Consider the following 27354-nt stretch of genomic DNA (forward strand, 5'->3'; position numbering starts at 1 on the left):
CAGTGGCGTGTGGAAATGATCGGGGAGCTGTGTCAGTCCCTGAGGTTACGTGGATATTGTGCCCAGTGGTGTGTGGAAATGATCGGGGAGCTGTGTCAGTCCCTGAGGTTACGTGGATATTGTGCCCAGTGATCCCACGAGGTGACCTTCTTTAACTTCCCACCCAGCCTTTGCCATAAATACATACAGCACAGATCAGGCCCTTTGGCCCATCGAGTCCATACTGACCATTAACCATCCATTAAAGATCAGCTTCACTTGTCACTTGGACATGAAAACCTAGTGATATGTGCTGTTTGTGTCACTGACCGAACAGTTTGAGGATGTGCTGGAAGGATCTCCAGAATTCCAGCATCGATATAACATGTCCACAGCATATTAACCCTAACCCGTCCGTCTTCGGACTGTGGGAGGAAACCGGAGCACCTGGAGGAAACCCAGGCAGTCACGGGCTCTGTACAGATAGCGGTGAGAATTGTACACTGTTGAAGCAGTGTTGAAGCCAGTAGGAACAGCTGTGTTGTTGAAATTGGGGTCTCATAGAAACATAGGTGCAGGAGTAGGCCATTCGGCCCTTCGAGCCTGCACCGCCATTCAGTATGATCATGGCTGATCATCTAACTCAGAACCCTGTACCTGCTTTCTCTCCATACCCCCTGATCCCTTTAGCCACAAGGGCCATATCTAACTTCCTCTTAAATATAGCCAATGAACCGGCCTCAACTGTTTCCTGTGGCAGAGAATTCCACAGATTCACCACTCTCTGTGTGAAGAAGTTTCTCCTCATCTCGGTCCTAAAAGGCTTCCCCTTTATCCTTAAACTGTGATCCTCGTTCTGGACTTATAGCACTCATAGCAGAGTGCTCCTTCTGCGCGTCAGGGGACGTCCTGGTCGTCAGTAGTGGGCTGGGTGATGGGAAGTGCTGGCACTGTTGCAGTTACTGACAGTGAGGGTGCTATCAGAATGGGTGCCTGACACTATTGGAACTGTGGCAGAATATGTGACCCTCACCCGGACTAAATCTAACTGTCTTATCTATTAAATGCACACACTGCCCACGCAACCCCTCTCCCTCGCTTCCCCCAGCTTCCGCTCTAAACCTATAGCCTCTAGTTCTAATCTCACCTGATCTGAGGGAATGTCTGCATGCGTTCACCCTATCTACACAGCTCATCATTTTGTCTACCTCTGTAACACACTCCCTCATTCTCCTGCATTCCAAGGAATAAAGTCCTAACCTATTCAACCTTTTGTTCTAACTCGGGTCCTCAAATCCCGGCAATGTGTGTGTAAGTTTTCTGTGCGCGCGTTCAAGCAGGTTCAAGTTCAAAGTCACTTTATTGTCTTTCATCCTACACATGCATACCACCACGTGAGATGAGGTCTTCCAGAAAAAAGTGTTAACCATATGCACGTGTACTGCCAAACGAAACAACGTTCCTCCGGACCAGGGTGCACAACACAGCACATGTAACTCACACACATAACACATAAAGTAATATTAAAATTAACAAATAATAAGGTGCATTTACAAAGTAAGTTAAAAATTAGACAGTATACTGCTGTGTGATGAGACCTGGGTGGTGGCAGGTGGTTCAGTGTGGTCTTCCAGCCCTGGGAGGGAGCTGTTTCTCATCCTATGTGGTATGTCTTGCTTGGCGGGCGGGAAGGATCATTGACAATGCTAAGGACCCTGCATCTGCAGCGCTCCTGATGACTATCTCTGACGGTTGGAAGATCCTCTCAATCCTTTGTAGGGACTTGCGGTCAGATGCCCTGCAATTCCCGTACCAGATGTTGATGCAGCTGGTCAGGGCGCTGTCTGGTGCTCCTGTAAAAATTGGTCAGAATGAGGGGAGAGTCACTCGCCTCAAACTCAATCAGCTTCAAGGCAGGACTTTACCACCAGCTCTTCTGGGGGGGGGGGGGTTGGGTGAGGGAGGGGCAATATACGCTGGATTTGCCAAAGCCACAAATGTGGAACTCAAGCCTTCTTAGGGTGTTTGGGTGAAACGTTAGACTTTCCTGGTCTGTGATGAGCCGTGCTGTCTTCTATTCAGGGTCTTCTCAGGCTGGTCTGGGTCTGCTGGAATTGTCTGAGAGTCAGGAGATCGATCCCGAAGCCAGTACCACCGAGGGAGGCGGACACGAGCCTCTGCCAGAGGAGGTGAATGTAGACTCTGACTCCCCCAGCAAGGAGCCAGGACCTGGTAAGATGAGGCTGACTCACTGATCCTGGGTTTACTTGGATGATCAAACCTTTTGGTCTTTTTTAATGGCTTTTGCTGTCTTTTTTGTTTCATCCCCCTCCTGCCATTGTCTCTGACCCCCACCTTCCCATACCTGCACCTCGCTTCTATTTTACCTTTTGTCTCCCTCTATCTATCACCCAACCTCCATCTCCCCTCCCTCCTCCTCCACTCTCCCTTTTATCTTCCAACTCTCAATCCACCAATTGCCTTTGGCTCCCGTCTCACCCCCTTTCATTGTTTACTGGCCTTCCCTCCTCTCCTCACCCAGTCTTTATGCAACCTTTTGTCCAAAACGTCAGCAGTTCCTTCCCCACCCCACCTTCTGAATAAAAATATTGTAAAAAAGAAAGAAAGAGAGGATGTGCCGGAGATGGTCCCAGGAATGAAAGGGTATGAGATGCTGTTCGACCTGCTGAGTTCCTCCAGCAGACTTTCCTGTTAGCTCAGGTCTTCATATGTTATGGGAGTCTGATCACGGATTTACTCGGTGACATTTGGCTTGCATGCTGAGGGTGAGCTGCCTTGCGTACTCGAGGGAAGTTATGTCTCGAGGGAGCGCCACCTGGTTTCGAGGGCAGAGCAGTGATTGGTCTTTCCGCTGCCAGTTGACTCCAGTCCCTTTGTCAGCTCAGATGTAGCCCACTGGTTGGATAGTTGGCTCTTTGCCCTCTGGTTCTGTATTCTCTCTCGGCTCTAGTTAGACTCTTCGGTAGGGGAGAGTTAACGGTCAACATTTCAGGCTGAGTCCTGAGAAGGCTCTCAGCCCAAAACATCGACTCCTTATTCCACCCGAGCTGGTGAGTTCTTCCAGCATTTTGTGTGTGTTGCACTTCAATATTTGGTAGTTCTGAATGAGATCCCTCCCCCACCTTCTTCTAAACTCCAGCCAGTAAGACCCAGAGCCATCAACTGCACCTCATACCCTTTCATTCCTGGGACCATCTCTGGCACATCCTCTCTTTCTTTTTACAATATTTTTTTATTCAGAAGAAAAAACAAGATTTACAGAGTGCAACACATAGATACATCTCAACATAAATTGTGTACATTCGTATATTGTAATAAAATTGATCAAAATGTTACGGCATAACACATAAAGATATACCACTGTAATCAAAAATTTAATCATACATCATAAAATAAATTTTTTATATAAAAAAAGTCAACCCCCCCCCTACCAACTACCAAAGAAAAAAACTGATGGATGATAATGGATAATTAGAAAAAAAACATATTCGCTTAAGAAGAGAAGATAGAAATATACATAAAAGTCTGTGCAATCTTCTCTTAAATGTGAGACCCAGAGCTGTTCACGATATTCCAAATGCAGTCTGACCAGCGCCTTATAAAGTCTGAGCATTACATCCTTGCTCTTATATTCCAGTCCTCTCATAACGAATGCCAACATTGCAAATAGTTCCATTTAATGAATGCAATATACATCCTGAATTTCTTGTTCTTCACAGACGTCCATGAAAAAAGATTGCCCCAAAGAAGGACAGTTAAAATGTTTGAACCCCGAAGACCCCTTACTCCTCCCCCACACATAAGCAGTGGCAAAACAACGATGCCCCCACCCCACCCACTAAAGCCCCCAGTAAAGACAAAAACTGCAGTACAGCAGAAACTACTCATTCACCTGACGTGCCCTAAAGGGGGAAAAAAGTCTCCCTTTTGCAGCGAGAGGGGAGTCATAACAAAGCGACTCGCCGATTTACGGTGTTAAAAATTTGCCGCGCCGCTTTTCCCCTCCGAGTTCTCTGCCCGGAGAATTGGCGACGATCTCACCCGCCGACGAGAGAGAGAGAGCGTGACTCGCCGAGTACAGAGCCTCCGGCAGCCGATGCGCTGTTCCCGATGCTCCGTTCTCTCTCGCAACGCTTCGGTCGGTGGCACCGGCTCAGAATCAGCCCGTCCACAGGGCCGCGAAACCTTGGGAACCCGAAAGGCACTTGTCGTCTAGGCCACGTCCTTGGAATATTGAAAAGCAGCAGATGGCGAGTCCCTAGGAGCAGGTCCCACCACAAAAAAACTAAAGTCAGGGTCCTCAGCAGAACCCATCCACCCCAAAAGGGAAAAAGAGAGACAGCAAAGGTAGAAAATATGCTGTTCTTTGTAGATGAGCATGAAGGAGTCACGCCATCATAACTCCGCTTTCCCTACCTCATTTGCCTACCTTCCCACTGAGTCAACCTACAAATAACCTCCAGGGCATCTCGCACTGGGGCTCCCATGTGTCTTGTACCTCCAGTTTCCTGTTTAGAAAAGCGTCTGCACTTCTATTCCCTAAACTTTCCTACACTATTCCATCTGCTTCCACTTCTCCCATTCTCCTAATCTGTCCAAGTCCTTCTGCAGACTCACAGCTTCCTCAGCACTACCTGCCCATCGATCTGTCTCTGTGTCATCCCCAAAATCCTTACAGGCGGCGACGAGAATTGAACCCCAGTTGTTGGCGCTCTGAAGCATTTCGCCAGCGGCTTGCCTGGCCGGCCAGCTGTTGGCTGCTTTAAGCTGGAAGAGGCTGCTGTGCCTACGTATCCTAGGGCAGGGCAGGGTCCCACCACCGACACTCAGGGGTAGCCAGACCTTTAACGCTGCTGTCTTCTGCTTCCTTTCAGTTGACGACACCGGGGCTGCCTCCCCTCTCCCGGTGGTAGCCGGGCCCCCGGCTGGACAAACTCCTGAGAGGTAGGTAGGTTGACGGGGTGAGTGCACTGAGAAAGCATGGGCACGTTCCTCTCGGCAGCAGACTCTGATTGCACTGCAGGAAGAATGTGAGGCTACTGGAATGGGTGCAGCAAGGTGGATTTCAGCTCCAGAGAGTGAAGTTTGATCCTGACCTCAGGCGCTGTCTGTGTGGAGTTCGCAAGGAAAGCAAATGCAGTGTTAGTATTCATTTCTAGAATACGAAAGAAAGGATGTAATGCTGAGGCTTTATAAGGGCATTGGTCAGATCGCGAGTGGAGTACTGTCAGCGATTTGCGGCCCCATGTCTAGGAAATGATATGCTGGGATTGGAGAGGTTCACAGGAATGATTCTGGGAATGAAAGGGTTAACGTAGGAGGAGTGTTTGATGGCTCTGGGCCTGTACTCGCTGGAGTTCAGAAGAATGAAGGATGATCTCATTGAAACCTATCAAATATTGAAAGGTCTGAATAGAGTGGACGTTGAGAGGATGTCTCCAGTAATGGGAGAGTGTTGTTCCAGAGGCCACAGCGTCAGGAAGGAAGGAAGGGCATCTCTTTAGAACAGAGAGGAGGGGGAGTTTCTGTTGTCGGAGAGTGGTGAATCTGGAATTCATTGCCTCAGACAGCTGTGGAGGCAAGTCATTAGGTATATTTAAGGCAAAGATTCATAGGTTTTTGATAAGTAAAGATATCAAAAGTTAAGGGGTGAAGGCCGGAGGATGGGGTTGAGAGGGAAGGTAAATCAGCCATGATCGAATGTCGGAGCAGACTTGGGATGGGCTGACTGGCCTAATCCTGTTCCTTTGTCATATGGTCCTCACTAAGCGTTGGTCCTATGGTCGTATGGTCGTATGGTCCTCACTAAGCGTTGCTTCGTGGTGGGAGAATCGAGCGGGGTGGGACGGGGGATGAGAACAGGTTACGGTAATGTAAGTGGAGAAATGGGATTGTTCAGACAAGAAGGGCCAAATCGGTAACTGTTTTACTGTTGTCACGTGTACCCCGATACAGCGAGAAGCTTTTGCTTGATCGTACATGGAGGTTTAGATTCAGCACGGTAACAGGTCCTTTCGGCCCGACAAGCCTGTGCCACCCAATTACACCCATGTGACCAACTGATTGACCAATCCGTACGACTTTGGCACATGGGAGGAAACTGAAGCTCCTGGAGCAAACCCACGTGGCCAGGGGGGAGAACGTATTAACTCCTTACAGAGCGTGGCGGGAATGGAACCCGGGCTGCCGGTGCTGCGATGGAGTTAGACAGACCGCAGCATTACCCCAGTAGGTAGCCCTGAGGAAAGGGACGCTGCGGAACGCAGTTACCGAGGAAAGGGACACTGCAGAACACAGTTACCGAGGAAATGGGACGCTGCGGAACACAGTTACCGAGGAAAGGGACACTGCAGAACACAGTTACCGAGGAAAGGGACACTGCGGAACGCAGTTACCGAGGAAAGGGACACTGCGGAACGCAGTTACCGAGGAAAGGGACACTGCGGAACACAGTTACCGAGGAAAGGGACACTGCGGAACGCAGTTACCGAGGAAAGGGACACTGCAGAACACAGTTACCGAGGAAAGGGACACTGCAGAACACAGTTACCGAGGAAAGGGACACTGCGGAACGCAGTTACCGAGGAAAGGGACACTGCAGAACACAGTTACCGAGGAAAGGGACACTGCGGAACGCAGTTACCGAGGAAAGGGACGCTGCAGAACACAGTTACCGAGAAAGTGCTGGGCAGGGAGACAACTGAAGTCAGGCCTGTTGAGGGGTTAAGAGGAACATTGAAGAGTTTTATAACAGTGGGACAGAAGCTGTCTGAGCCTGGTGGTAAGAGGATTTTGTATTTTCTGTCTGAAGGGAGGAGGAAGGAGGGGAATGACTGGGGTCGAAGGCATCCTGGATTATATCCTGAGGCGGGGGAAGTGTGGACCAAGTTATTGTAGGGCGCTGGGCTCCGTTTACTTTAATTTACACATTGTACTGCACAATGCCTGTATTGTTAAACGTTATTTAGAGATACAGCACAGAATCAGCCTGCTTGCCCATTTGACCCCAACCGCCCAGCAACCCTCGACAATCCTAATTGAACCCTAACCTGATCGCGGGGCGATTTACGATGACCGGTGGCCTCCACCCGCCTCACCGAGGCACACTAACCTCACCGAGGCGCTCTAACCTCACCGAGGCGCACTAACCTCATGGCCGTGTGTGGGGTCTTGCTGTGCACAAGTCGGGCATCTGCTCTTCCTGCAATGTAGCAGCACCTGCGAAGGGGCAGGTAGTGTCGAGGAAGCAGTGAGTGAGCAGAGGGAGTCAGGTCGGGAGAATGGGCAGATGGACTATAGTGTCGGGAAATGTACGGTGGTACACTTTGGTAGAAGGAATAAAGGCAAGAACTATTTTCTAAATCGGAGCTGCAAAGGGACATGGGAGTCCTTGTACAGAGTTCCTTAAAGGATAACTTGCAGGTTGAGTCGGTGGTGAGGAAGGCCAGTGCGATGTTACCATTCATTTTGAGAGGATTAGAGTATAAGAGCAAGGATGTATTGTCGAGGCTTTATAGGGCTTTGGTTAGACTGAACTTGGAGTATTGTGAGCAATCTTTTGCTCCTTATCCAAGAAAGGGTGTGCTGGCATTAGAAAGGGTCCAGGGGAGGTTCACAATTGTGATCACAGGAATGAAAGGGTTAACGTATGAGAAGCATTTGATGCCTCTGGGCCTGTACTCGCTGGAGTTTAGAAGAATGGGGGGGGAATCTCATTGAAACCTGTCGAATATTGAAAGGCCTAGATGGAGTGGATGTGGAGAGGGTGTTTCCTATAGTGGAGGAGTCTAGGACCAGAGGACACAGATAGAGTGGATGTGGAGAGGATATTTCCTATACTGGGGGAGCCTAGGACCAGAGGGCACAGATAGAGTGGATGTGGAGAGGGTGTTTCCTGTAGTGGGAGAGTCCAGGACCAGAGGGCACAGATAGAGTGGATGTGGAGAGGATGTTTCCTATACTGGGGGAGCCTAGGACCAGAGGGCACAGATAGAGTGGATGTGGAGAGGGTGTTTCCTGTAGTGGGAGAGTCCAGGACCAGAGGGCACAGATAGAGTGGATGTGGAGAGGGTGTTTCCTGTAGTGGGAGAGTCCAGGACCAGAGGGCACAGATAGAGTGGATGTGGAGAGGATGTTTCCTATAGTGGGAGAGTCCAAGACCAGAGGGCACAGATAGAGTGGATGTGGAGAGGGTGTTTCCTATAGTGAGAGAGTCTAGGACCAGAGGACACAGATAGAGTGGATGTGGAGAGGATGTTTCCTATAGTGGGGGAGTCTAGGACCAGAGGACACAGATAGAGTGGATGTGGAGAGGATGTTTCCTATCGTGGGAGAGTCCAAGACCACAGTGGATGTGGAGAGGATGTTTCCTATAGTGGGGGAGTCTAGGACCAGAGGGCACAGCCTCAGACCTGAGGAACGTCCATTCAGAACAGAAATGAGGAGGTTTCTTTAACCAGAGGGTGGTGACTCTGTGGAATTCATTGCCAAAGACAGCTGTGGAGGCCAAGTCGTTGGGTATATTTTGGGCAGAGGTTGGTAAGTTTTTGATTAATCAGGGTGTCGGATGCTACAGGGAGAAGGCAGGAGAATGGGATTGAGAGGGAAAACAAATCAGCCATGATGGAATGGCAGAGCAGACTCGATGGGCTGAATGACCTAACTGTTACTATGTCTTAAGGTATTTTATGTGCTGTGTGTAACTGTTGGTACTGTTTTTTTTGCAATAACAGTTCGACACGGACTAGATGGGCTGAAGGGCCTGTTCTGTGCTAGTGCTCGATGACTCTGTCTACCAAGCCCATCAACGTTGGTGGTTACATTAGACCATAACGCTGCCATAATTTTATCAGCTGTGGGAGTGTACTAACCTCTGACCTTGCCGGTGACCCAGTCTTAACTCATGATACTTTGCAGGTCGGAGGTCACATCCAGTGTGCCCGCCCCCCTGTGGCAGGAGAAGTTGGGAGCTGGGAAGGAGGTGGTAGTCCAGTTTGTGGTGCCTCGTGGACTCCCGATCGAGAAGAGTGCCCCTCACCCTGATCCTGAAAATCTCCAGATCGTCTCCACACAAGAGGACGTGCTTGTGACAACTCAACCAGGTGTGCTTTTCTCCAGGCAGAGTGGGTAGCTCTGGAATTCGGACCCCTCTGTCGATCTAACCCAGTGGTCCGCTTCCTGGTCTCTAGTCTGGACTCATGGGGTGGGCAAGGAACAGGTGTTCCCACTTCTGGGTGGGAGATGAATAGGGAGCTGTCCATCTGAGGCTAGCTGCAGTACATCCATTTGGGAATTTGGGAGAAACTTCCTTCCTTGGAGATTGATGGGAACGTGCAGCTGATTCCCATAGGGAATGGTAAGGGAACATGGGTGTTAAGGGGAAGCTGGACAAAGAGAGGAATAGAAGGAGATGGTGATGGGGGAAATGGTGGAGGAGGCTTGCAGGGAACCAGGAACACCAGCACACATGATGGGCTGAAGGGCCTGTTCGGGAGCGAATGAGCCTGTGACAGTCCCAGCACAGGATAGGTTAATGACAACAGTTGAGGGATTTGGGGTAAACATAAACAAACTGCTGGAGGAACTCACCAGGTCAGGAAGCATCTTTGGAGAAAAATGAACACTTGATGTTTTAGGCTGAGACCCTTCATTCCAAAGGGCTGTTTTCCCTCTCTGTCGCTGCCACCTGACCTGCTGAGTTCCTCCACCATTTTGTGTGTTTCAATCTGGATTTCCAGCATCTGCAGAATCTCTTGGGTTTGTGAGGGATTTGGGGATTAGTGCAAGGCACTCTTCCCTACGGGGATTCTACTTGAACCAGGATATGAGACAAACCGTGATTTTGTACATCTCCTCGGGTTCTCTCGGGCTTACAGCCCTGGCAGCTACCGACCCGTCTCTTAAGCTCTCCCTTTCTTGCTTGCTCTCAGGTCCCAGCGCAGAAACACCCGTGGGAAAGCAGTGTGTTCTGGCTGTTGGAGTCGACCGCCTCCAGGTTCTCCACCTCTCTGGGCACCAGACGCTGGCACAGGAGAGTCTCTCAGAGTAAGTGAGGCGGTAAACCAGTTGGACACACACTGTGAACCCGCCACGTCTGGTAGGTTTGTCCCACAGTGCCTCCGGCTGAATCTTTCTCCTCTTGTTTTCAAATCTGACACTGACAGCCTGAGGCACCCACTACTCTGTCCACGTCCTGGGTGTCACGATAGCGTAGCGGTCAGCACCAGCGCTCGGGGTTCAGTTGCCGCCAGTGTCAGGAGTTTGTGAGTTTCCCATGGCCGTGTGGGTCTTCTCTGGGTGCTCCAGTTTCCAAAGACCAGCAGATTAGTTCCGGGTTGCTGAGTTGTGGACGTGCTGTGTTCATGCTACACTTGCGGGCTGCCCCCAGCGCAGCCTCAGACTGTGGTTGCTGACAGAAACGATGCATTTCAATATGACCCCACTTCTAGTCACCTCCCTACAGGAAGGATGTGGAAGCCATAGAAAGGGTGCAGAGGAGATTTACAAGGATGTTGCCTGGATTGGGGAGCATGCCTTATGAAAACAGGTTGAGTGAACTCAGCCTTTTCTCCTTGGAGCAACGGAGGATGAGAGGTGACCTGATAGAGGTGTATAAGATGAAGAGAGGCATTGATCGTGTGGATAGTCAGAGGCTTTTTCCCAGGGCTGAAATGGCTAGCACGAGAGGACACAGGTTTAAGGTGCTGGAGAGTAGGTACAGAGGTGATTTCAGGGGTAAGTTTTTTACTCAGAGAGTGGTGAGTGCGTGGAATGGGCTGCTGGCGATGGTGGTGGAGGCGGATACGATAGGGTCTTTTAAGAGACTCCTGGATAGGTACATGGAGCCTAGGAAAATAGAGGGCTATGGGTAACCTTAGGTAATTTCTAAAGTAAGGACATGTTCAGCACAGCTTTGTGGGCTGAAGGGCCTTGTACTGTGCTGTAGGTTTTCTGTGTTTCTATGTGACAAATAAAACTAATCGATCTTTAAAACCAGCACCAAGCACCCTTCACTCTGTCCTGCAGTATGCTCCTGGTTTATCAGAACCTTGCCTTTAAAATTCTTTCCTTGATGGTCTTTATCTCACCCCCCCCCCCCCATCCACCTCCCATCCATGTCTGTAGCCACCTCCAATCCCTCAACTTCACCTCACCCTCTCACTATCCACCTCTCTGCTTCACGTGTACCTTCGCGTTTCCTTCACCCCCCTACCTTGGACTGTCCAGTCTCACCCAAGCTGTGTAGTACACTCGCTGATCCACGAGAGGTTACTTCGGACCTCAACTTGACCGTTGAGGTTGGGGGTAAGAAGGGAGGTGAGAGGTTGAGATGGTGGAGCATTGGAAGGTGATCAGAGGGCATGTCCTGAAATCTTTGACCCTCTGACCCTGTCCCATCAATCCCCTCTATCCCTGTCTCTCCAAACTCATGACTTGATTCCAGTGGAAAGCTGTTACAACGTGGAGCGGTTTCCTTGGGCCACGTCAGAACGCTCGTGCTGTGATGGGCAGCTGTCTGCTGGCTATCCTCCAGGAACATACAAGGGTTTAGTCACAACCACTCTTGGGCCATACCTGTGGGGATAGCTTTTGGTGGGTCCCACCTTCCTGCTCTTTCCCTGTTATCCCTGTAAATATTTCTGCCATGTATTCGTGCAACCGCTCTTTTAAAAGTTGCCGCAGGACCCCCTTCGTTCCTGAGTTGACTGTCAACCACAGCTGGCCGAGTTGGCATCGAATATTGTGTTAGATCACGGACTGCCGTGGTTGAGAAACCCACGCCAGTGTTTGAGTGCGCTTTTCTTTTCCCTGTGAAGACTGCAGCTAGCAGCGAAGCCTGGAACACTGGCAGCTTACAGAGGGGTGTGTGGTAGGAAGAGACTTGGGGCAGAGTCTCGTCCCTGGCCTCTCAGCTCTTCACTTGGGGTGTACAGTTGGCAAGGCCGAGTTAGTGTCCAAGGGAGCTGCTTCTACGAATGCGCAGGGCGGACAATGACCTTTTTTTCCCCCCGTGGAAAAAAAAAGGTTTATTTGCATAACTTTCATTATAATCTGTTAAAAATTGTCAAACTAAAACATGACCATATTTCAGATTCAAATTTAGTTATTGGAAACACGTACATGGAAACACACCGGGAAATGAGAGTGAACCCACGGACGTGTTGGGGGCCTCCCACAAGTATTACTGCACATTCCGCCACACGTTCCCGCGCAAACGTAGTGTGCCCACTGTGTTAGGCAGAAAAACGCAAGCAACAGAAACAACACAAAAACACAAGCCCCTTTCCCATGACACACACCAACAGGCTTCTAACCCCAGTACAAGCCACCTCCGGGCCTCCAGTCTTTGGTCCCAGAATCTCAGATACAGAGGTTCCAACCTCTGGTCCCTGGCTTGGACTCATACCTGCAGTCATCTGGCCTCTGACCTACGGGTAGTCTTTGACCTACCCCTGCCCTTCCCTACCCTCCAGACTCACCTTGTAGGCATCCGTTAGTCTTGTGAGACCATGGATTTGCACCTTGGAAGGTTTCCAGAGCCAGGCCTGGGCAGGGTTGTATGGGAGACCAGCAGTTGCCCAAGCTGCAGGCCTTCCCCTCTCCACGCCACCGATGTTGTCCAAGGGAAGGGCACTAGGACCCATGCAGCTTGGCACCGGTGTTGTCGCAGAGCAATGTGTTGTTAAGTGCCTTGCTCAAGGACACAAACACGCTGCCTCAGCTGAGGCTCGAACCAGTGACCTTCAGATTACTAGAGCAATGCCTTATCCACCAGCTCTGGAATTTCAACCTTTGGCCTTGCTTTCTGGACTAAGCGAACGTCTGGGTGTCAGCCAGCGGTTGGGAAAGTCTGGATGCTTGACCATCCAGGGTGCGGTCCGATCCTTGAGGTGCGTGCTGTCTCTCCAAGGACACCCGGACACAGGCACCTCCAGGGAAGGGGGCAGACAGTGAGCTTTGGCAGAAGCCTCAATCGTCCGTGTAGGAAACTGCTCATTGTGGTGTGCAGGGCATGATCAGCTCCGAGGTATCAGGGCCGGGGCCCCTGTGCAATGCTGGCTGAGCTGGGGGCAGGATGGCCCCGCGCTCGTGAGCCAACTCAGCAATGTTTACGCCGGGACAGCTGGAAACGTCGTCCATGTGCTCCAGTGGTGTGTGGTGACTGCTCCTTCACCACCGGATCTATCCAGTCACCCTGCAAGAGGAGCATCTCCCTCCCCAGGCAAGGTCTCTCTCTGACCGGAGTTCCATCGCAGACCATCGAGCACTGCCGCTGGAAATCAGCGCCTGCAATCAAAACCCCAGCCGTCCAGGCCCCGCTCTCTCCTCACTGCTTTGGTCAGGTTCAGGAGCCGTTATCACACGACAACCATCAATAGGTTTCAATGGGTACGTTTAATCTCAGAGAAACGTATACAAAACACATCCTGAAATTCTTCTTCACTGCAAACATCCATGAAAACAGAGGAGTGCGCTGAAGAATGAATGACAGTTGAATGTTAGAACCCCAAAGCCCCCCCCGTTCCCTTCCCATGCACAAGCAGCAGTGAAGCGATGATTCCCCTCCCCCACCAGCAAAACAGCATCTGCACCCTCCTCCGAGCACTCGAGCGTGCAGCAAAGCTTCAGCGAAGATACGGACTTGCAGTTACCCCAAAGACTACTCGTTCACCCAGGCGCGCGTGCTCTCTCTCCCCCTCTCCCCCTCCAATAAGGGAAAAAGGGGTGTCCCCGTTTCACAGTGAGAGGGGAGACATAGCAAAACAACTCGCTGATTCATGGTGCTAAGAGTCTGTTGTGTTGCTTTTCCTGAGCTCAGGGCCTAAAGAACTCGGGTCTCTGGACACGCAGCCAGCTCACTGCTTTCGATCTTCCGCCTCCCACGGTGCACCAGGCGGCGACACTGACCTCGAGCCACGAAAATCCGGCACCCTGAAGGCGCGCTCGTCTACCAGGCCGCGTCCTTGGCACATTGAAAAGCGGGCCGGTCGTGAGGCCCCGAGAGTGGGCCCCATTTCCCCAAAGAACCGAAGTCAGCGTGTAACTCCGGTCAGCGTCGAAAGAACCCTGAAAGGGAAAACAAGAAATATTAAAGATAGGGAGAGAGCTGTTTCCGAAGATGCAAGCAAAGGAGTCGCCGTTAGGCACCGTCGTCCGAAGCTCCTCCCTCATCCGGCTCCTGAACTTCACTCAGCTCAATGCTGAACCGTTCCTACAACCTTCTGACTGACTTTCAATGACTCTACAAGTTCTCAGCTTTCATATTTGCACAATTCGCCACCTTTACCGCGTTGGTTGTTTGCTAGTCTCCGTTTATGCATAGTTTTTCATAAATTCTTTATCTTCCTGTAAATGCCTGCAAGGAAATGAATCTCAAGGTCGTACATGGTAACGTACAGGGACTGTGATAAGAAGTTTTATTCTGACTTTGTTCTGGCTCTGAGAAGGTCCCAGTGAAATGGGAGCTGTGCGCCATCCGGAAGGTGTTGGCCCGGCGGGGGAGGATGTTTTCTGCCAGGTCACTCCACCCGGGAGGTTGCTGAACACACGGGTGTCTCTGTGGGGTTCAGAGGTGGAGAGGCAGCACCTGGGTTTGCGAGTGTCTCGGTGACTGAGCGGGAGCCTCAGCACCTCAGCAGAGCCGCTGTGTGTCCAGCACGTTCTCCTGGATCTGAGTGTGGGAGGTCTGGGGCAGAACCGAAGTGGGCCCCCCAGCAGGGAGGTCGCTGGCTGGTTTAGCAGTTGAAGACTACAAGACACGGGAGCAGAGCTAGACCATCTGGCATATCGAGTCTGCTCCACCATTCCATTACGGCTGACTTCTGATCCTGCTCAACCTCATTCTCCTGCCTTTACCCAGTAACTATTGATGCCCTTACTAATTAAGAACGTCCACTTTAAATATACTCAATAACCTGGCCTCCACAGCCGTCCATGGCAATGAATTCCACAGATTCACCACCCCCTAAACATTTCCAGTGTTGAAAGGCTGTTTCCCTCGGTGGGTGAGTCCAGGACAAGAGGTCACAGTCTTAGAATTAGAGGGTACCCATTTAAAACAGAGACGAGGAGAAATATTTTAGCCAGAGGGTTGTGGATTTATGGAATTCGTTGCCACATACAGCTGTGGAGGCCCGATCATTGAGGGTTTTTAAGGAGGAGATTGACAGGTATCTAATTAGTCAGGGTGTCAAGTGATACGGGAAAAAAGCCAGAAATTGGAACTAGATGGAAGAATAGTTTAGCTGATGGTGGAGTGGCGGAGCAGACTCGATGGGCCGAATGGCCTGCTTCTGCTCCTTTGTCTTGTGATCTTGTAAAGAAATTCCTCCTCATCTGCTTGTGCCTGTGCCCTCTAGTCCTAGATCAGAAACATCCTCTCCATATCAAATCTATCTAGGCCTTTCAATATTCGATAGGTTTCAGTGAGATCCCCCCCAGTGAGTACAGGCCCAGAGCCGTCAAACACTCCTCATGTTGTAGGCAGCCGATGGTATCTCAAGCGGTAGAATTATTTGCGGTCTTGTCGCCAGCTGGTTTTATGACCCAGATCCTGACGATTTCCTACCTCTGTTGCTGTCCAACCAGTTTGCACAATAATGCACCCTGTTTGTTTTGCATACAGTGCAGACTGTTTCAGGGTTAGACTGCCGACTTTCCTGCGTGGCCGGTTTCTGGGACCATCTCCGGCGGCTCAGCCGAAACAAGGGTCGGGGAGTGTGGGGTGCAGGTGAACGCTGCAGGCGTTTAACCTGACCAGGTGTTGTCGCTCGGGGCTGGCTGGGGTCCGTGCGTCAGACTGCACCAGGCTTTCCCGCTCCCCCTTTTACCCGATACGAAGTGACACCCTCGAAATGCTGGAGGATCTCAGCAGGTCGAGCAGCGTCTCCGGAGGGGAGTAAAGGATTCAGGTCTATTATCAAAGAATGTATAAATTATACAGCCGTGAGATTTGTTTGCTTACAGGTATACACAAACCCAAAAGAACCCAATTAAAGGATAAACAGCCAACGCCCAGTGCGCCAGAGGAAGGGGAAACAAACCATGCAAACGGCAGCTTTCTGAGCCAACAGCGAGTCCTCAGATCCGAACCCCGGAGTAGGCCCGAGGCCTGGCTTATCAGTTCATCATATTAGCAGGCACGGAGCACAGCAGCCGAGACTGTCTTCACAGCCTCAGCGCTACGAAGAGAGGAGTGGCCATTAGGGTTGATGTTTAGACTGGGACTCATGAAGGGTCTCGGTTTGAAACGTCAAGTGTTTATTCTGCAGACCTGCATTTTGTGTGTGTGTGTGTGTGTGTGTGTGTTACTCTGAATACAACTCTCTCTGACATTCACTTGAGGGAAGTCCTTGCACCTGACCAGGTGATTCCCAACTGTCCATCGACTGGCTGCAAATTGGCAAGGTTTGCTACGATCCCTAGTTTTATGCTACAGAAAACACACCTGTGACTGTTTGTTTCACTCCTCCCTCACACACCCACTAGTACCTTTTGTTTGGTGTATGTTCCTACACTTACAGTCTGTCAGTACATTATAGTTCACCTAGAGGGGCTGTCATTCTGTGTGATGCTGTGACTTCTGTTGGGGTACTTTGGAAGAGCCAAAGACTTAAATTCCCAATGACTTTGGCAGTGAAACCGTGGAGCACAAGTGGCAACTTGCTGGAGCAATTTGGTGGGTCAGGGAAATGGATAAGAATATAAGAAACAGGAGCAGGAGTAGGCCCCCCGGCCCTTTGAGCCCGCTCTGCCATTCAGTAAGATCAAGGCTGATAGTCGACGTTTCGGGCTGAAAATTTGTACTTGAGTCCAGTCCAGAGGAAGGGTCTAGGCTCCGTGTGGACAGCCGACGTCTTTCCTGCGCAGATGCTGCCTGACTCACCGAGTTCCTCTGCCGTTTTGTGGGCTCCTCCAGACTGTGGCATCAGCTGCATCTGTGTGTTGAAACGACGGTTGATGCTGCTCAGGGTTTGTCAGTCAGTCGACAGTAAGACTAAAGGTCGAAAGATGAGCTGCATTTGTCATGTGTGTAGCGAAACACAGAGTGAAACGTGTTATTGGCATCAAATCAAATCAGCGAGGATTATGCCGACAAATATTGCACCAATGTAATATTTTCACAGCTCACTAAACCTAACCCTAAATGTATACCTTTGGAATGTGGGCGGAAACCAGAGCACCAGGAGGAAACCCACATGGTCACGGGGAGAACGTACGAACTCCTCACAGAGAGCGGAGGAATTCAAACCCGGTCTTACAGCAGGCGCTGTAATAGCATCACGCTGGGAGTCGGAGAGGGAGCCTGCTGAATCCCTGTTAACACTGATCTGGTTACCCTCCAAACAGGAATGCGGGTTAATTTGTGTGGGGAGCGGGTTTACCGAAGGTGAAATGCATTCTTGCTGCAGGTTTGGCTGCGCTACGTTAGCTGACCTGACCCTTCAGGGCAGGAACGAGGAAGCATGCACAGTGGCTCAGTGCAGAAAACTGTGGGGTGGAGGGACAGTGGGGGAAGGTGAGGTGGAGGGACGGTGAGGGAAGGTGGGGTCGAGGGAAGGTGATGTGGTGGGGAGGAGGGACGGTGGGGGAAGGTGAGGAGGGACGGTGGGGGAAGGTGGGGTGGAGGGATGGTGAGGTGGTGGGGAGGAGGGGCGGTGGGGGAAGGTGTGGAGGAAGGTGAGGTGGAGGGACGGTGAGGGAAGGTGTGGAGGAGGGAGGGTGAGGGAAGATGAGGTGGAGGGACTGTGAGGGCAGTTGAGGTGGAGGGACGGTGAGGTGGTGGGACGGTGAGGGAAGGTGAGGTGGTGGGGTGGAGGGACGGTGGGGGAAGGTGAGGTGGAGGGATGGTGAGGTGGTGGGGATGGTGAGGGAAGGTGGTGTGGAGGAGGGATGGTGGGGGAAGGTGAGGAGGAGGGACGGGGAAGGTGAGGTGGAGGGATGGTGGGGGAAGATGAGGTGGAGGGACGGTGGGGGAAGATGAGGTGGAGGGACAGTGGGGGAAGGTGAGGTGGAGGGACGGTGAGGGAAGGTGAGGTGGAGGGATGGTGGGGGAAGGTGTGGAGGAGGGACGGTGGGGGAAGGTGTGGAGGAGGGACGGTGAGGGCAGGTGAGGTGGAGGGATGGTGTGGGGGGACGGTAGGGTGGACGGGTGGTAGGGGAAGGTGTGCTAGATTTGGGCAGGGTTGCATCAATGGAAGGTGCGTGAGGCCAACTGCTGACAGTCATGTTGTGTGAGGTTGAGTTAAAGTCGGGCAGTGTAGACTGGACATATGAGCAGAAATAGGCCACTTGGCCCAACGAGTCTGCTCTGCCATTTCATCATGGCTAATATCCTTCTCAACCCTCTTCTCCCTGTAATCTTTGACGCCCTGACTAATCAAGTACCTATGAAACTCCGCTTTATACCCAATGACTTGGCCTCTACAGCCATCTGTGGCAGTGAATTCCACACATTCACCACCCTCTGGGTAAAGAAATTCCTCTTCATTACTGTTCTCAAGAAATGTCCTATTCTGAGGCTGTGCCCTCTGATCCTACACTCCCCCACTACTGGAAACATCTTCTGTACATTCATTCAATCTCGGCCTTTCCACAGGTTTCAATGAGAACCCCCTTCAATGTTCCTCTGTCCAAAGCCGCACGTTAGCGACGGTAGATCCTGATTTCCTGGTGTCGGGCTGGACGATTTGCTCTTAGGGTTGTCGTTAGCCAGCACTACGTGGCTAGGATTTGTGTCACCTCGCTCTGCCCTCTCTCTTGCTTGTTACCCTTTTGGTTGGTTGGTTGCAATGGTTTTTAAACTTTGATGGAAATAGGAATGATTGGGATAAAGAGGGGAATTGGATTGGCCACTTCAGCAGCACATAAAATGCTGGATGGGTCAGGCAGCATCCGTGGAGGGAAATAAACGTTCGACATTTTGAACTGAGACTCTTCAATGGGAGGGTGGCAGGAGCTGGAATGAAAAGGGAGGGGAAGGAGTACAAGCAAGCAAGTGATGGCTGAATCCAATATCAACGGTGATTTATTTAACTTCTGGTAATCACTCCCTTCTCATGTGGCCCCCTCACTTGCTCCCCTGCCCCCCTCACCTGACCTTTGCCTTTCTCTGGTTCCTCACGGCCTTCAATTTCTGACTTGGCCCACTGTCCTTTCATATTTGATTCCTTCTTCTTCCACCCTTCACATTTTCTACCCATCACCTCCCGGCTTCTTACTTCCCCCTCCCCACCCACCGGCCTTCCCCCCTCACCTCCCACCAACCGACCTTCCCCCTCCCCACCCACCGACCTTCCCCCTCCCACCGACCTTCCCCCTCCCACCGACCTTCCCCCACCCACCGACCTTCCCCCTCCCACCGACCTTCCCCCCTCACCTCCCACCGACCGACCTTCCCCCTTCCCACCCACTGACCTTCCCCCCTCACCTCCCACCCACCGACCTTCCCCCCTCACCTCCCACCCACCGACCTTCCCCCTTCCCACCCACCGACCTTCCCCCCTCACCTACCCACTGACCTTCCCCCTCCCACTGACCTAACCCCCACCCACCGACCTTCCCCCCTCACCTCCCACCGACCGACCTTCCCCCTTCCCACCCACTGACCTTCCCCCTCCCCACCCACCGGCCTTCCCCCCTCACCTCCCACCGACCGACCTTCCCCCCTCACCTCCCACCCACCGACCTTCCCCCCTCCCCACCCACCGACCTTCCCCCCTCCCCACCCACCGACCGACCTTCCCCCTTCCCACCCACCGACCTTCCCCCTTCCCACCCACCGACCTTCCCCCTCCCCACCCACCGGCCTTCCCCCCTCCCCACCCACCGACCGACCTTCCCCCCTCACCTCCCACCCACCGACCTTCCCCCCTCACCTCCCACCCACCGACCGACCTTCCCCCCTCACCTCCCACCGACCTTCCCCCTCCCCACCCACCGGCCTTCCCCCCTCCCCACCCACCGACCGACCTTCCCCCCTCACCACCCACCGACCTTCCCCCTCCCACCACCCACCGACCTTCCCCCCTCACCACCCACCGACCTTCCCCCCTCACCACCCACCGACCTTCCCCCCTCACCACCGACCGACCTTCCCCCCTCACCTCCCACCGACCTTCCCCCTTCCCCACCCACCGGCCTTCCCCCCTCCCCACCCACCGACCGACCTTCCCCCCTCACCACCCACCGACCGACCTTCCCCCCTCACCTCCCACCGACCTTCCCCCTCCCCACCCACCGGCCTTCCCCCCTCACCTCCCACCGACCGACCTTCCCCCCTCCCCACCCACCGGCCTTCCCCCCTCCCCACCCACCGACCGACCTTCCCCCCTCACCACCCACCGACCGACCTTCCCCCCTCACCTCCCACCGGCCTTCCCCCCTCACCTCCCACCGACCTTCCCCCCTCACCTCCCACCGACCTTCCCCCTTCCCCACCCACCGGCCTTCCCCCTCCCCACCCACCGACCGACCTTCCCCCCTCACCACCCACCGACCTTCCCCCTCCCACCACCCACCGACCTTCCCCCCTCACCACCCACCGACCTTCCCCCCTCCCCACCCACCGGCCTTCCCCCCTCCCCACCCACCGACCTTCCCCCCTCACCTCCCACCGACCTTCCCCCCTCCCCTCCCACCGACCTTCCCCCTTCCCCACCCACCGGCCTTCCCCCTCCCCACCCACCGACCTTCCCCCTCCCCACCCACCGGCCTTCCCCCTCCCCACCCACCGACCTTCCCCCCTCACCACCCACCGACCTTCCCCCCTCACCACCCACCGGCCTTCCCCCTCCCCACCCACCGACCTTCCCCCTCCCCACCCACCGACCTTCCCCCTCCCCACCCACCGACCGACCTTCCCCCCTCCCCACCCACCGACCTTCCCCCCTCCCCACCCACCGACCTTCCCCCTTCCCCACCCACCGGCCTTCCCCCTCCCCACCCACCGACCTTCCCCCTCCCCACCCACCGGCCTTCCCCCTCCCCACCCACCGACCTTCCCCCCTCACCACCCACCGACCTTCCCCCCTCACCACCCACCGGCCTTCCCCCTCCCCACCCACCGACCTTCCCCCCTCACCTCCCACCCACCGACCTTCCCCCCTCCCCACCCACCGGCCTTCCCCCCTCCCCACCCACCGGCCTTCCCCCCTCCCCACCCACCGACCTTCCCCCCTCACCTCCCACCGACCTTCCCCCCTCACCACCCACCGGCCTTCCCCCTCCCCACCCACCGACCTTCCCCCTCACCACCCACCGACCTTCCCCCTCACCACCCACCGACCTTCCCCCTCACCACCCACCGACCTTCCCCCTCACCTCCCACCGGCCTTCCCCCTCCCCACCCACCGACCTTCCCCCTCACCACCCACCGACCTTCCCCCTCACCACCCACCGACCTTCCCCCCTCACCACCCACCGACCGACCTTCCCCCTTCCCACCCACCGACCTAACCCCCCTCACCACCCACCGACCTTCCCCCTTCCCCACCCACCGACCTTCCCCCTCCCACCGACCTTCCCCCTCCCCACCCACCGACCTTCCCCCTCCCCACCCACCGACCTTCCCCCCTCACCACCCACCGGCCTTCCCCCTCCCCACCCACCGACCTTCCCCCCTCACCACCCACCGACCTTCCCCCCTCACCACCCACCGACCTTCCCCCCTCCCCACCCACCGGCCTTCCCCCTCACCACCCACCGACCTTCCCCCTCACCACCCACCGACCTTCCCCCCCTCCCCACCCACCGACCTTCCCCCCTCCCCACCCACCGACCTTCCCCCCCTCACCTCCCACCGACCTTCCCCCCTCACCACCCACCGACCTTCCCCCTCACCACCCACCGACCTTCCCCCTCCCCACCCACCGACCTTCCCCCTCACCACCCACCGACCTTCCCCCTCACCACCCACCGACCTTCCCCCTCCCCACCCACCGACCTTCCCCCTCCCCCACCGACCTTCCCCCCTCACCACCCACCGACCTTCCCCCTCCCACCCACCGACCTTCCCCCCTCACCACCCACCGACCTTCCCCCTCACCACCCACCGACCTTCCCCCTCCCCACCCACCGACCTTCCCCCTCACCACCCACCGACCTTCCCCCTCCCCACCCACCGGCCTTCCCCCCTCACCACCCACCGACCTTCCCCCTTCCCCACCCACCGACCTTCCCCCTCACCACCCACCGACCTTCCCCCTCACCACCCACCGACCTTCCCCCTCACCACCCACCGACCTTCCCCCTTCCCCACCCACCGACCTTCCCCCTCACCACCCACCGACCTTCCCCCTCCCCACCCACCGACCTTCCCCCTCCCACCCACCGACCTTCCCCCTCACCACCCACCGACCTTCCCCCTCACCACCCACCGACCTTCCCCCCTCCCCACCCACCGACCTTCCCCCCTCACCACCCACCGACCTTCCCCCCTCACCTCCCACCCACCGACCTTCCCCCCTCACCACCCACCGACCTTCCCCCCTCACCACCCACCGACCTTCCCCCTCACCACCCACCGACCTTCCCCCTTCCCCACCCACCGGCCTTCCCCCCTCCCCACCCACCGACCTTCCCCCTCACCACCCACCGACCTTCCCCCTCACCACCCACCGACCTTCCCCCCTCACCACCCACCGACCTTCCCCCCTCCCCACCCACCGGCCTTCCCCCCTCACCTCCCACCCACCGACCTTCCCCCCTCACCACCCACCGACCTTCCCCCCTCACCACCCACCGACCTTCCCCCTCACCACCCACCGACCTTCCCCCTTCCCCACCCACCGGCCTTCCCCCCTCCCCACCCACCGACCTTCCCCCTCACCACCCACCGACCTTCCCCCTCACCACCCACCGACCTTCCCCCCTCACCACCCACCGACCTTCCCCCCTCCCCACCCACCGACCTTCCCCCTCCCCACCCACCGACCTTCCCCCTCACCACCCACCGACCTTCCCCCTCACCACCCACCGACCTTCCCCCTCACCACCCACCGGCCTTCCCCCCTCACCACCCACCGGCCTTCCCCCCTCCCCACCCACCGACCTTCCCCCTTCCCCACCCACCGACCTTCCCCCTTCCCCACCCACCGACCTTCCCCCTTCCCCACCCACCGACCTTCCCCCTCCCACCGACCTTCCCCCTCCCCACCCACCGACCTTCCCCCCTCCCCACCCACCGACCTTCCCCCCTCACCACCCACCGGCCTTCCCCCTCCCCACCCACCGACCTTCCCCCCTCACCACCCACCGACCTTCCCCCCTCACCACCCACCGACCTTCCCCCCTCCCCACCCACCGGCCTTCCCCCCTCCCCACCCACCGACCTTCCCCCCTCACCTCCCACCGACCTTCCCCCCTCACCACCCACCGACCTTCCCCCTCACCACCCACCGACCTTCCCCCTCCCCACCCACCGACCTTCCCCCTCACCACCCACCGACCTTCCCCCTCACCACCCACCGACCTTCCCCCTCACCACCCACCGACCTTCCCCCTCCCCACCCACCGGCCTTCCCCCTCACCACCCACCGACCTTCCCCCTCACCACCCACCGACCTTCCCCCTCCCCACCCACCGACCTTCCCCCCTCACCACCCACCGACCTTCCCCTTCCCCACCCACCGACCTTCCCCCCTCACCACCCACCGACCTTCCCCCCTCCCCACCCACCGGCCTTCCCCCCTCCCCACCCACCGACCTTCCCCCCTCACCTCCCACCGACCTTCCCCCCTCACCACCCACCGACCTTCCCCCTCACCACCCACCGACCTTCCCCCTCACCACCCACCGACCTTCCCCCTCACCACCCACCGACCTTCCCCCCTCACCACCCACCGACCTTCCCCCCTCACCACCCACCGACCTTCCCCCTCACCACCCACCGACCTTCCCCCCTCACCACCCACCGGCCTTCCCCCTCACCACCCACCGACCTTCCCCCTCACCACCCACCGACCTTCCCCCTCACCTCCCACCGGCCTTCCCCCCTCCCCACCCACCGACCTTCCCCCCTCACCTCCCACCGGCCTTCCCCCTCCCCACCCACCGACCTTCCCCCCTCACCACCCACCGGCCTTCCCCCCTCACCTACCCACTGACCTTCCCCCTCCCACCGGCCTTCCCCCTCCCCACCCACCGACCTTCCCCCTCACCACCCACCGGCCTTCCCCCCTCACCTCCCACCCACCGACCTTCCCCCTCCCCCACCCACCGACCTTCCCCCCTCACCACCCACCGACCTTCCCCCCTCACCACCCACCGACCTTCCCCCTCCCCACCCACCGACCTTCCCCCTCACCACCCACCGGCCTTCCCCCCTCACCTCCCACCCACCGACCTTCCCCCTCCCCACCCACCGACCTTCCCCCCTCACCACCCACCGACCTTCCCCCCTCACCACCCACCGACCTTCCCCCTCCCCACCCACCGACCTTCCCCCTCACCACCCACCGGCCTTCCCCCTCCCCACCCACCGACCTTCCCCCTCCCCACCCACCGACCTTCCCCCTCCCCACCCACCGACCTTCCCCCTCACCTCCCACCGACCGACCTTCCCCCCTCACCACCCACCGGCCTTCCCCCTCCCCACCCACCGACCTTCCCCCTCACCACCCACCGGCCTTCCCCCTCCCCACCCACCGACCTTCCCCCCTCACCTCCCACCGACCGACCTTCCCCCCTCACCACCCACCGGCCTTCCCCCTCCCCACCCACCGACCTTCCCCCCTCACCTCCCACCGACCGACCTTCCCCCCTCACCACCCACTGACCTTCCCCCCTCACCTCCCACCCACCGACCTTCCCCCCTCACCTCCCACCCACCGACCTTCCCCCCTCCCCACCCACCGACCTTCCCCCCTCCCCACCCACCGACCTTCCCCCCTCACCTCCCACCCACCGACCTTCCCCCCTCACCTACCCACTGACCTTCCCCCTCCCACTGACCTAACCCCCACCCACCGACCTTCCCCCCTCACCTCCCACCGACCGACCTTCCCCCACCCACCGGCCTTCCCCCCTCACCACCCACCGACCTTCCCCCCTCACCTCCCACCCACTGACCTTCCCCCTCACCACCCACCGGCCTTCCCCCTCCCCACCCACCGACCTTCCCCCCTCACCTCCCACCGACCGACCTTCCCCCTCCCCACCCACTGACCTTCCCCCCTTCCCACCCACTGACCTTCCCCCTCCCCACCCACCGGCCTTCCCCCCTCACCTCCCACCGACCGACCTTCCCCCTTCCCACCCACCGGCCTTCCCCCTTCCCACCCACCGACCTTCCCCCCTCACCTCCCACCGACCTTCCCCCTCCCCACCCACCGACCTTCCCCCCCCCCCACCCACCGGCCTTCCCCCTCCCACCGACCTTCCCCCTTCCACCGACCTTCCCCCTCCCACCCACCGACCTTCCCCTTCCCACCGACCTTCCCCCTCACCACCCACCGACCTTCCCCCTCCCCACCCACCGACCTTCCCCCCTCCCCACCCACCGACCTTCCCCCCTCACCTCCCACCGACCTTCCCCCCTCACCTCCCACCGACCTTCCCCCCTCACCTCCCACCGACCGACCTTCCCCCTTCCCACCGACCGACCTTCCCCCTCCCACCACCCACCGACCTTCCCCCCTCACCTCCCACCGACCTTCCCCCTTCCCCACCCACCGGCCTTCCCCCCTCCCCACCCACCGGCCTTCCCCCCTCCCCACCCACCGACCTTCCCCCTTCCCCACCCACCGACCTTCCCCCCTCCCCACCCACCGGCCTTCCCCCCTCCCCACCCACCGACCTTCCCCCCTCACCTCCCACCGACCTTCCCCCCTCACCTCCCACCGACCTTCCCCCTTCCCCACCCACCGGCCTTCCCCCCTCCCCACCCACCGGCCTTCCCCCCTCCCCACCCACCGACCTTCCCCCTTCCCCCACCCACCGACCTTCCCCCTCCCCACCCACCGACCTTCCCCCCTCCCCACCCACCGACCTTCCCCCCTCCCCACCCACCGACCTTCCCCCCTCACCTCCCACCGACCTTCCCCCCTCACCTCCCACCGACCTTCCCCCTTCCCCACCCACCGGCCTTCCCCCCTCCCCACCCACCGGCCTTCCCCCCTCCCCACCCACCGACCTTCCCCCTTCCCCCACCCACCGACCTTCCCCCTCCCCACCCACCGACCTTCCCCCCTCCCCACCCACCGACCTTCCCCCCTCCCCACCCACCGACCTTCCCCCTTCCCCCACCCACCGACCTTCCCCCTCCCCACCCACCGACCTTCCCCCCTCCCCACCCACCGACCTTCCCCCCTCCCCACCCACCGGCCTTCCCCCTCACCTCCCACCGACCTTCCCCCCTCACCTCCCACCGACCTTCCCCCCTTCCCCACCCACCGGCCTTCCCCCCTCCCCACCCACCGACCTTCCCCCTTCCCCACCCACCGGCCTTCCCCCCTCCCCACCCACCGGCCTTCCCCCTCCCCACCCACCGACCTTCCCCCCTCACCTCCCACCGACCTTCCCCCCTCACCTCCCACCGACCTTCCCCCTTCCCCACCCACCGGCCTTCCCCCCTCCCCACCCACCGGCCTTCCCCCCTCCCCACCCACCGACCTTCCCCCTTCCCCCACCCACCGACCTTCCCCCTCCCCACCCACCGACCTTCCCCCCTCCCCACCCACCGACCTTCCCCCCTCCCCACCCACCGACCTTCCCCCCTCACCTCCCACCGACCTTCCCCCTTCCCCACCCACCGGCCTTCCCCCTCCCCACCCACCGGCCTTCCCCCCTCCCCACCCACCGACCTTCCCCCTTCCCCCACCCACCGACCTTCCCCCTCCCCACCCACCGACCTTCCCCCCTCCCCACCCACCGACCTTCCCCCCCTCACCTCCCACCGACCTTCCCCCCTCACCACCCACCGGCCTTCCCCCTCCCCACCCACCGACCTTCCCCCCTCACCTCCCACCCACCGACCTTCCCCCCTCACCACCCACCGACCTTCCCCCTCACCACCCACCGGCCTTCCCCCTCCCCACCCACCGACCTTCCCCCCTCCCCACCCACCGACCTTCCCCCTCACCACCCACCGGCCTTCCCCCCTCACCACCCACCGACCTTCCCCCCTCCCCACCCACCGACCTTCCCCCTCACCACCCACCGGCCTTCCCCCCTCACCACCCACCGACCTTCCCCCCTCACCACCCACCGACCTTCCCCCTCCCCACCCACCGACCTTCCCCCTCCCCACCGACCTTCCCCCTCCCCACCCACCGACCTTCCCCCCTCACCTCCCACCGACCTTCCCCTTCCCCACCCACCGACCTTCCCCCCTCACCTCCCACCGACCTTCCCCTT

General features: G+C 57.5%; 1 protein-coding gene across 1 annotated transcript in view; it reads left to right on the forward strand.

Moving 5' to 3' along the window:
* The window catches only part of tp53bp1 (tumor protein p53 binding protein, 1), an 87868-nt gene that overhangs the window by 18912 nt on the left and 41602 nt on the right, over positions 1–27354 (forward strand). The window contains 4 exon segments of the mRNA XM_073025806.1: positions 2062–2211; positions 4875–4944; positions 8917–9101; positions 9930–10044. Of these exon segments, the coding sequence (XP_072881907.1) occupies positions 2062–2211; positions 4875–4944; positions 8917–9101; positions 9930–10044 (520 nt within the window).

The sequence above is a fragment of the Hemitrygon akajei genome, chromosome 21 (genome assembly GCF_048418815.1).
Source record: "Hemitrygon akajei chromosome 21, sHemAka1.3, whole genome shotgun sequence".
In the NCBI taxonomy this organism is placed as follows: Eukaryota; Metazoa; Chordata; class Chondrichthyes; order Myliobatiformes; family Dasyatidae; genus Hemitrygon; species Hemitrygon akajei.